At 53.7% G+C, this 11276-nt stretch overlaps 1 protein-coding gene across 1 annotated transcript in view; it reads right to left on the reverse strand.

Moving 5' to 3' along the window:
* Window positions 1-10155: 10155 nt before the first annotated feature.
* Window positions 10156-11276, reverse strand: part of FOXO6 (forkhead box O6) — a gene marked incomplete at its 5' end in the record, with an annotated part of 21484 nt that continues 20363 nt past the window's right edge. Inside the window, one exon of the mRNA XM_008581619.1 lies at window positions 10156-11274. Within this exon, the coding sequence (XP_008579841.1) occupies window positions 11046-11274 (229 nt within the window). The remainder of the gene's footprint in view (window positions 11275-11276) is intronic.

The raw sequence follows: 11276 nt of genomic DNA on the forward strand, positions 1-11276 counted from the left end.
ATCCTTGCCTGAAGCTTCAGGAACCACCCATATGCCTGCAACCTCTGATCTTCAACGCCAGCCCAGCTCTACCTCCCAAGCTTGGGACCTGACTATGCACTGCCTCCTGGATCCCTCCCTGTATGTTAACAGCTAGCTGAAACCCAACATGGCCCCAACCAAGCCTGCCCTCTGACCCCACACCCAGCTCCTCCTCTTAGATTCCCCAATGGATGACTGGCACCTTCATCTCCCAGTTTCCCAAGCCAGAAACCTGGAAGTCAGCCCAGAGCCCTCTTCTCCCACCACATCCCTACGGGAGATGACAAGGGGCTGCAGATTCATCACCTCTGTTTGAAAGTTCATCCTCATCGTCCCTGTCCTCCCTAGACAGACCTGCTCAAGACAGGATGTTCTCATTGTTCCCTGGAGGCATCTTACTCTTTCTCCCTTCAGGTGTTTACTCACCCCGCGTCCCCACCTGGAATGCCTTCTTCTTCCTCTGTCCCTGTCCGAATCCATTCTGCCCATCTTCTTTAAAGCCTAGCTCCAGCGCCCTCCTCTGCCCCAGCTCCTGGGCCCTTCTTATTGGGTCCCTGCCTGGGCTCCCAGCACAGTCACCCCTACCCTTTCTCCTGCATCCATGGACTCCTGCATTCCCCAGACTCCTTCTCGTGAGTGGGACATATGACTCCTCCTAGCCAAGAAGCTGTGGACAGAGGCTAAATGGTCACTTCCTGGCCAATGTGTAGAACTGGTGCATGACCTTCCAGCTACTGCACCAACCAAGACAGCCCCTTTTGAGGTGACAGATCCTCAAGACCAAAACAGCATGGAAAGCTGAATCACCCATGAAGGACAGGAGCCCTGGAGAGATGCCTGGACCTGCAGCAGACTTTGCATAATCAAACAACAAACTTTTATTGTGCTCATCCACTGAGTTTGGGGCTGTTTGTTACCATAGCATAGCTTCTCCTATCCTGACTAATGTAACCCTGTCTGAGCATTACTGTTCCCATCTGCAGTCTAAAGACAACATCTGCTTCTCACAAGGCATTGTGAAGATTAATTACATAAAGGCCCAGCACTCAGCTCCCAAGTGCCTACTGCATGCCAGGCTCAGTGTGAGGTACCTGACTGTGAGATGTCCTAGGTAGACAGGGCTCCGTGTATCAGAGAAAAGAAAATAGCTACGTTCAGTTGCTCAGGTTGGATCTTGCCCAATTCTGGTCACCGACAAAGATTATGATGTGGAATTTGCCCCCTGGAGTTGTGACTTGTAGTAGCCCTGTCCTACCCCCACTCCCAGTTCTGTTTTGAACCCAGTGATAAACGAGGAGACTTTGGTTTTGTCCCTATAAGAGGAAGAACTGAGGGTCTGAAAAGGGCACAAGAGAAACAGAAACAACAGTTATAATATTAATATAAAAATCATAATATTATAAACATTCACATCATGCGGCTATGTGCCAAGTACTGCTCCAAGCACATTACTTAGATTTATTCATTTATTTTGCACAACAATAGCCCTATGAGGTAGACACTGTCATCCCATTTTACAGATGAGGAAATTGAGTCTGGGATAAGTTAAGTAATTCACCCAACACCATGCGGTTTATAAATAGCAAAGCCAGGATTTGAATCTAAGGCAGTCTGGCTTTAGAAATGCTCTGAACCCCTCCACTGTATGGGTTTCTGGGGTGAGGGCAGTTGGGGTCCCTCCCCAACCCAGCACCTGGCTTGGATTTGCTCTCCCAGGGTTAGGGTGGGAGCAGAAGCTGAAGAAACCAACTTAATGAGACTATTTGAAAGATGATACACAGCACAGCTCCTTGGGGCCCAGACGACAGAGACACAGCTGTGACTAAGAACATAGCCCCATCCGCTCCCACGGGTGGGAGCAGAAGCTGAAGAAACCAACTTAATGAGACTATTTGAAAGATGATACACAGCATAGCTCCTTGGGGCCCAGACGACAGAGACACAGCTGTGACTAAGAACATAGCCCCATCCGCTCCCACCCCCAGCCCCTGCCACTTTGGCCTTTATGCAGAGCCCAGAACCACTCTGGCATCCAGAGGGCAGGGGATTCGGAGAACATCCAGAAGGCTCCCCTTTGGCCTGGCTTTGGTATTTCATGATGGTGGGGAGGCTTCTCCAAACATGCTTGAGGATAGCAGATATGTAAAAACAGGAGTTTGGGCAGGAACAGGATGGAAGCATGGGTGGGCTCCTATAAAGAAAGACAGTTTTTTGCACCCTTGGGAGACCCCATCTTTCCCCCACTGCATGGAGCCTGCCCCGAATAGTGGATACTTTGTGTGGAGGGTCCAAGGCCATACAGCGAGTATGTGGGGACTCAGAGCCTGTATCATTTGGGCATAACAAGAAATGTAAATGTGACCTCACTTGTGCTAGCTCTGTGACACATCATAGCAAAAAACATGACCTCACTTAATTCTTACATCAACCCATTTTACAACTGAAGAAACCAAGGGTCAGAGAAGCTGACTGCTCAAGGTTAGTCAGCCAGCAAATGGCAGAGTCTGGCAGACCCCCGGCTCAAACACCATCTACATCTCCAGCTGCCCCCAGAAGTGCCAGCCCTCCCGAGAGAACTCACCATCTCCAAGGATATGTCTTACTGGGGAACAGGTCACCCAGGTCTCCCGCAGCCTGGTGGAGGTCTGTCTGCCAGGGCGAGCCTCTGCCTCACCCGCCCACCCGTGTGCTAGGGACAGACGGGGGACTTTATGTGCAATCTGCCCGACTCTCCAGAAAGCACTTAGGTTTACGATGTGCATGAAATTGATCGCCAGTTGGCGCAGCCCCCGCTCGCTCAGTGCCAGCCCAGTGCTGGCAGGAGGCTGCCCCCCAACCCCCCACTTTCAAGGAGCATCAAAGCCGCCTGCCAAGGCCTCTCGTGAGGGTCCTTCTCCAGTAATAAGTACAGAATAGAGGGGGGAGTTCTGCCCAAAGGCCTTTCCACAGTGCCCACACCCCCGCCCCGTGAGAGTTAAATAGCTCTGTGTTTTATGCCAGTTCCAGCCTCTTCTGCTTCCCCTCTAACGAGCCAATGCTTTCAAAGGCCCCACTAATTGGTGTTTGCACCTCGCACACCACGACACTTTGATAGTCACTTAGGACGTGAGTCCATCCATCACACCCACAGTACAGGGAAGCTGCTCACCTCGCTGCACCAGGGTGCCCGGGCCTGCGCTCACTGTGCATGTGCACAAGTGTGTGCATGCCTGTGTGCACATGTGAGAGGACTCACGTGCCTTCTTTCATACGAGCAGTATATGTGTCTATACCTATGTGCATATGTGTGCATAAATGCTCCTTTGAGCTTATCTCTTGTGTACCTCTGAGTATGTCAGTGCATGTGCATGGGTGAACACTAACATCTATGCTAGTGCACATGGGGATGTGAACTTTGTGTGCACACTTTCCTGAGTGGAAGTATTTGTATGCACAAGTGATAGCACTTGTGTGTGTTTATGCACGCACCTATGTGCTTTGTATATTTGTGTATGAACATCTGCCTGCGGAAACATACATGTGAATTTTTACAAGTCTACTAATGAGGTACAGATTCATGTGTGACTGCATCCGTGGGTGTGTAGGTTTGTATGCCTTAGCATGGGAAGGGTGGGTAAACCTGCCTGCATTGTGTACATGAAGGTAGGATACGGAGATGAGTGAATCTCTGTGTCTATGTGTACCTTGGTGTGTAAGGGTACATAGGCGTGCGTGCACATGGGAACTTGTGTCTGACATGCAGAGAAAAAGCATAACTTAGAAGCCAAGGGTTCGCAGGCTTTGGGTTTGAGGCCTAGCTCTGCCATTTTCTAGCTCTGTGACTGAGCTAATCGGTTAACCTCTCTAATCTTCCTTTTCTCATCTGTACAGTGGAGATAATGAAAGCATCTATGTCATGTTGTTGTGAGGGCCAGATGGGGTAATGCATGAAGGGTAGCAGGAATGTGTAAGATGCAGGGTGTGCCTGTGGGCAGATGGGGTGGGATCTTCCCTCTCCCTGTCCCTTCCTCCTCCCTGGGAACACCCATGGTGCAGACACTTTTCCCTAGCCTGGAAGAGACCCTCGGGGCATTTGGGGAGAGAACTGAAAGAATCCTGGAAAGGGCCCGATCAGGCCCAGTCACACAGTAACAGCTATGACCTCTAAGATCTTTGTCACATCCAGAGTTCACGCTTTTATTACCCACCTCTGACAGGTGGGAAACTGAGTTGCAGAAGTCATGGGAGCTGGTGGCGGAGTGGGAATTTGCTGTCAGGACACAGCCTACCATGGGCTGGTAGGGAGTCAGGACATTCTTCTCACTCCTAAGGGAGGAGGGGCGGCTTCACGAGGATGGGGTACTGCTCCCCGAGGATGGGGTACTGCTCCCCTTCGTGCTCCCCGTGCACAAATACACAAACTGGAGCAGAAGGGAGTTTCCCCCGACCCCCACTGGGTGCCTGCCTCAGGCTGAGTGTGGGCAACCCCTCAGGCAGCCCAGCCCTGCCACTCTGTAAACGCAGACTGAAAAATACAGTTCTAGTCTAACCTTGTCCTTTACTCACCCAGCAACAGAGGCTCAGAGAAGAAAGGCGCTGGCTGAAGGCCACAGGGCAGGAAAAAGCTAGAGCAGAGGCCCCTTGTGTCCCGACCGTGATCCTCCTCTCTCGCTGCCCTCATTCACCATGCTGCCACTCATCTGCATTGACCTGGCTGGTGGGTCATGGCTAGGGCAGGATTCTCCCCACAGCAGGTCACAGGGCCTTCACCAGGCTGGCGATCAGCCTGGAGGGTCCACAGTGTCCCCATCTGGGGGAATGTGATCTCTCAACCTGGGCTCCTACACTATCCACACCTAAGATCGCAACTAGTATGTGTCACTTTTTTTCTTCCTATTTTGCAAGGTAATTTTTTATGTTACCTTTTTAATTTAAAGATTAAAACTTTAAAAATTACAACCAGCAGCAGCAGCATTGCAACCTCGCCAATTGCCTTTCCCACCATCATTCGCACCACCATCCCCCAAGGTCACCACCATCTCCAGCATCAGGGTATGACTGTACCCGCCCCACCCTACCCCCACCAATTCCCAGCCCTTAAGCTGTGGATAAGCCCCAGCCCTTCATAAATGTCTCTGACATGGTCCCAGAATGAAGCAGAAATGGTCCTCCTCCACATCTACATTTTGTTTCTCGTCCCCACTCTCACCCCACCCCATGCTCATTCCAGGATCATATGATCCAAAGCGCTCCCCAAATCTGTACCCCTCCCCTGCTCCCAGGAGTCCTGGGCCTAGCCTGTCCTGCAGAAACTGCGGGCTGGGCTTTGGCCCTGAAGTCTTCACTGGGGCTGGCAGCTAGCAAAGGGAGCTGGGAGGGGCAAGAGGGGCGAGTGAGTAGCCCCTTCCTCAGGCCTGGTGCCCCACCCACCCAGCCGGAGTCCTGTCTGCCTTCCTGAGCTCATTAACTGCAGGTCACCGTTCAGCAGGAAAGACAAGGTGTGGGTTCTGCGGGCGTTCATTAGCCGTGAGAGGAACAGTGTGTGTGAAATTAGCAGTCACCTGAGGACCTCGATAATTTCATAATTAGGAGGCCTAATGGCTCCAGCTCTGGATGCCAAATGACTTAACCCCTCACCTGCTGGGCCCCCAGCCCCCAGCCCAAGGCTGCAGGGGAGAGTCTGCAGTCCCCTCTGCTTTAGCCCCCCTCCCTAGGGCCCAATCATGTTTATTTCTGCCACCACAGCACCTAGCACAATGGCTGGTACAGAGTGGGTGCAAAAGCAGAGTTTACGGAGTGAATGAATGAATGAACAGGTGTATTAACAGGAAAAGAGTTTGGGCCCTGCTGCAGGTGCTCAGGGGAGGAACGCTTCGGAAAGGGGTGTGGAGTGGCTCTCCACCGTACAGAGTGGGTGCAAAAGCAGAGTTTACGGAGTGAATGAATGAATGAACAGGTGTATTAATAGGAAAAGAGTTTGGGCCCTGCTGCAGGTGCTCAGGGGAGGAACGCTTTGGAAAGGGGTGTGGAGTGGCTCTCCACCTGTGTGAGTGGGTGTGTGGCTGTGCATGTGCCTCTGCGTGTGTGCGGATGTGCACACACGTGTGCACACGCGAGCATGAGGGCACACACATGCGCGGACTCATGATGTCTGCTTCTAAGAAACACGTGTCCATGTCCAGGCTTCCATCTGGGGACATACTCATCCTGCTGCCTCCTGTCTGGAAACAGGAGGTGCTCTGTGGTGGGACCCCAAGCACCTCCCTTGATGCCAGCCTCTCCTGGCACTGCCTGAATAATGGTGGCTCCAGAATACCTTTATGGGGGAACTCCCTTGATGCCAGCCTCTCCTGGCACTGCCTGAATAATGGTGGCTCCAGAATACCTTTATGGTGGCTCCAGAATACCTTTAAGCCTCTCCTGGCACTGCCTGAATAATGGTGGCTCCAGAATACCTTTATGGTGGCTCCAGAATACCTTTATGAGTGGCATGGTTGGGGGGGAAATGGCCCTAGGAGGCTTGCCTTAAACCTGCATTTGCATAGCAAGTGCACCATTTTTACTTTGAATGTTTATTTGGGAATCTGGGAGACTGGTGCCAATGGGAGGGGCTAAAGCCATACCCTCTAGCATAGGGGGAGCTGGTTAGAACAGCCTCTAAAGACCTCCCACCCCTCCTTTCTCCGCGTACTCCCACTCCTCCCAACCTTCTCCTGGTCCTGAAGAGGTAAAGCTGAGGTGGAGGGGTGGGGTCCACAGGGCCCCAGGCCTCGGACAGGCCTTCCCCAATCTGGGACAGGTGGCTCTGAGCTTCCCTGATCCTGCCTCACCCCCCTAACTGTACAGAGGAAATGGGGAGGAGAATGAAGAAATAGGGAGAAAAGGAGGTATGAGGAAAACAATAACTGAATAGAGAGGAAGAACGCAGAGGAAGGGGGAAGAAAGGAAGGAGGAGAAAGGATAGCAAGTCTGAAGGAGGTGAGAGAAGAGAAGAGAGAAGGTGGGAGGGAGGAGAGGCAGGGAAGCTGAGAGCACTATCAGCACTTAAAAAGCCAGCAGCTCAGTTCTTCTTTGGCACAAATAATGGCTTTTTATGAATAAATCATGTGTCAGACGCCTCCCAGGGAGTGGGCATGGAGGGGGGCGCGTCTGCTGGGCTCCAAGGCTGGCGGGGAAGGGCCAGTTACAGACCCCCAGCTGCAGGGGTGTTACCCCCTTTCCCCTGATGGGGCCCAGCAGGACAGAAGCTGTCTCTGGAATTACCACTGGCCTGAGCCGTGCAAAGCTCAGCCATTACTCTGAGGTGGTCTCATTGCTCCCTGCTCATGAGCTTGGCTGGATCCCAGGGTCTGGAGTGTCCCTCTGCTCCCCTCCCCTCTGACAGACAGCAGAGCCGCCCAAAAGATGGTCCTGGCAGGGGAACACCAGCACTGGTGCCCCCCAAGAGAGAGGTATGTGCCAAGAGAGGCAGGCACACCCAGAGGAAGGCGTGCAGTGCACATGTGGAGGCGGGAAGAGAAACTCACACGGGCATGGACTCCACAGCCATGTGGGCATACTCAGATGGATACATCGTCATTCCCAACACACACACGCTCAGCCACGTGCACACTCGGACAGGGAGACCTCAACCATCACCAAACCTGCCCTCCTACTAGCGCACTCACTAACACCTAACACACACACACACATGCACGCACAAATATGCACGGGCCCACACAGGCAGATGCACATGAAGCTACATGGATACTAACAGACCTGCACACGCATATCAGCAGCCCACCCTCCGTCAGCCTAGGGTGGGGACAGCTTTGCAGCCCATATGGAGCCCAGACCCAGCTGGGCTGCCTCAGAGTCTGGTTGTGGGTGGGGCTGGGGCATCTGTCTTAGGGGAAGGACCATCAGTCTCTATGTGCTCCCCACCCGGCCGAGATACCCACCATAACCCACCATTCAGGTCTCAGCCACCCAACTCTGAGCCCAGAACCTGTGCAGACCCCACTGGTTCAGTGTTCCCTTGATCCTCTGCTCCCGGCCACCCCCTCAGAGGCAGTGGGGGCCGCAGAAGAGCCTGGGCATTACAGACACGCATTCAGGAGCAGGAACCCTGGCTCCAACCCTTGCTGGTAGTGTGACCTCAGACTATAATTCCAATCTTATTTGCTCCCTTAAAACAAATCTGAGACAGGTGCTGCTGCCCTATCTTCCAGACCAAGAAAATGAAGCTCCAGGAGGTAAGAGCATTGGCCGTTTTTATCTAGGACCATGTTCCTTTCACAAACTCCAGGATCCCACAGTGTCCTGGTTTTCCTTCTCTCCCTCCAGTTGCTCCTTCTAAGCCAGTGGCTCCTCTTCCTGTGCCAACAGGTTCTAAGGTGTTCATCAGAGCAGGCCTGGGTTCCCTGCTCTTCCCACTCTGCAAGCTACTCCCAACACCTCCATGATGATCTCTGTGCTCCTGATTCTCTGACCTCCCCCTCCAGCCCAGATGCCTTCCTGGTCTGTGACCCCACTACCCAAGTGGCCATCTCTAAGCCACCATGTTACCCAATGGCAGAGAATGCCACTCACATAGTACATATGCTCCTGCATATCCCTCTCCCGCCCAATCCCAAGGATTCCTATAGGATGTAAGTCAAACTGAATGTGTCTCAGCTGAGCACACCATTTTCCCCAGGGTTCCTCCTGCCTCCACATTCTCCATCTCAGGGAATGGCCCTGTCTGCCCAGGTACCCAACCAGAAACCAGGCACCGCTTAACTCTGTCTTCTCCCTCATCCCCCATGTCCAATTCACAACCAAGTCCCAATGACTCTGTATCCAAAATAGTTATGAACTCATCCTTTCCCTTCCCGACCCACTGTCCTCCCCTCATGTCCTGGTTTAAGCCACCATCAGCACCTCCAGCCAGGCCCTGCTCTGTCCCATTTGCCTCCCTGCAATCAGTTATCTTTCCATCTCTGAGCCTCAGCCTCACTCAGCTACTTCTGGTTGTGGAATCCACATGCTTTCTTGACTCTGGGCCCTTGAACATGCCGTTTCTCTCTGCCCTTCCCTCCCAATGCCAACTCATGGTCCAAGGCTCAGCTAAGACAGCACCCCCTCCAAGCACCTTCCCTGACTCCTCGAGTCCGGGATGAGTGCTGCCCCCCTCCACCCCGCCGCTATCATCCATTCCCACAACAGTCCCCTGCCTCCTCCATTCATAGCAGCTCTATCTTATAGTTGCCTATTACTCATCCTGTCCCCCACCAGCCTCAAAGTTCCTTAAGGGCAGAGACTGTGCCTATGGAACTACATGGACACACACAGACCTGCACACGCACATCAGCAACCCCAATGCTTGGTATAAGAACTGGCATAGCCTCAAAGTTCCTTAAGGGCAGAGACTGTGCCTATGGAACTACATGGACACACACAGACCCGCACACGCACATCAGCAACCCCAATGCTTGGTATAAGAACTGGCATATAACAGGTGCTCACTAAACCTTCCTTGAAGGAATGAATGAATGAGTGCAGTATTGTACTGAGCACTTTACATACCTTTTCTTACTTACTCGTCAAGAGAAATCAATGAGATGAGTGCTACTTACTATTCTACGGTCTAGACCAGGAAAACAAGGGTACAGAGGTTGAAAATTTGCCCAAGTTCACAAAGCTGGTAAATGGTAGGGAATAAATTCCAATAGCAGTCTAGATGTCTTCAAAGGCTTCTCTTTCCACCATCCCCACCCCACCTTCCCAAGGCATTTTCCCTCTCTTGTTTTACCATCTGTTCCTCATTTTCTCATCTGTATAATGGGAACAAAAATTGTGCCCACTACAGGGCCTGGCACTAACAGGTTCTCAGTAAATATCTGTGCCTCCTCTCCCAATCTCTGAGGCCTATTCAGGCAGAATTTCCCCAGGCCCAAAACTTCCTGCATGCACATGTTCACAGAAACAGGTGCAGAGTCCACTAGGCACATCTCCAGCGTCTGGAATTCAATAGGTGCTTAACCAACGTGTGCTGAGCAGACCAGCATCAGCCAGTGCTGACACACACCAGACACAAAGCCAGAATAGCGACTCAGGAACACCCCCGGCCACCACCACAAGATCCCTGCCAATTACCCCCGCCGCCGCGCCCCTCCTGCTAGCCCAAGGCGCGGGAAATATTTAAAACAATTTTATTCATGAAAATATGCTGTACAATGCACTCTACACGGCCTTGACACGGCACACACGCACACGCACACGCTGACGGCACGGCCACGGTACACTGCCTACGATACGCGCCGGGGACGCCGCGCCCACCGCCCGCCCCGACCGGACACTTATAAATATGGGAGACAGGGACCAGGACTGGCTCGAGAGAGGGGTGTCGGACTGGGGGTGAATCCGGAGCTGAGGCCCGCTGGAGAGGCTGAGACCAGTAAAGAGGGGTTGACCCCGAGGGGGGAGGGGAGAAGCTAGGGCCGGCAAGGACGGGGGAGAGGGGCTGCACCGTGGGGGAAGGGGTCGTCGGAGGGTGGGTTAGGCTGCAAGTGGACTGCTCAGAGTGAATGGCCAGTAGGTAGGTGTGAGTGGGTTTTCAGGAGAGCGTTGCTGGCTTGGGGTGAGTGAGGCTAAGACCAGTGGGAGTGTCATTTGGGAGTCTGATAGGAGTTTGGGACAAACTGTGCATCACGGCGAGGGCTCCACAAGGTAAACCGAAGCCATCTCCTCAATGGCTTCCCCGACCAGCATCCACACCAGGCGGCCCACCTCGCTCCCGCTCACTCCCACCAAGCCCGGAATTCTGCCTCGTCTCCCAGGCTTCCTGCCCCAGGGAGAGAGGCAGCGGGTCTCAGGAGTTTAGGCAGGAATGGTGGGGTGCCCCAGCCCCTCCCTCCTCCTTCCCTCAGCGGTCAGCGCCTGAGGGATGTCTGTAGCAGGGCTGGGGCTGCCTCCTGGACCCTCTCGTGGAGCTGGAATCGGGAATGGGGACCCGGGGATCGGGACAGGAAGACAGAGGCCCCTGGGGGACGGGACAGGGGCACCTGGGGTGCCGGAGGAGGCCTTCAGCCCGGCACCCAGCTCTGGTTGGGGGGCGGGGCCCCGGCTAGTCCGGGCGGCGGCGGAGGCAGGGCCGAGTCGAAGTTGAAGTCCATTTCGTCGCTGTCCATGAAGTCGTTGAGGATGATGGACTCGACGTCGCACTCGAGGCTCCCGCTGAACATGTCGAGGTCCAGGTCGGCCGGGAAGCGGTCGGGCGCGGCACCCAGCGGCCCGGCGGCGGCGGCCGGGTATGG

Source organism: Galeopterus variegatus, unplaced genomic scaffold (assembly GCF_000696425.1).
Source record: "Galeopterus variegatus unplaced genomic scaffold, G_variegatus-3.0.2 Scaffold2408, whole genome shotgun sequence".
Classification (NCBI taxonomy): domain Eukaryota; kingdom Metazoa; phylum Chordata; class Mammalia; order Dermoptera; family Cynocephalidae; genus Galeopterus; species Galeopterus variegatus.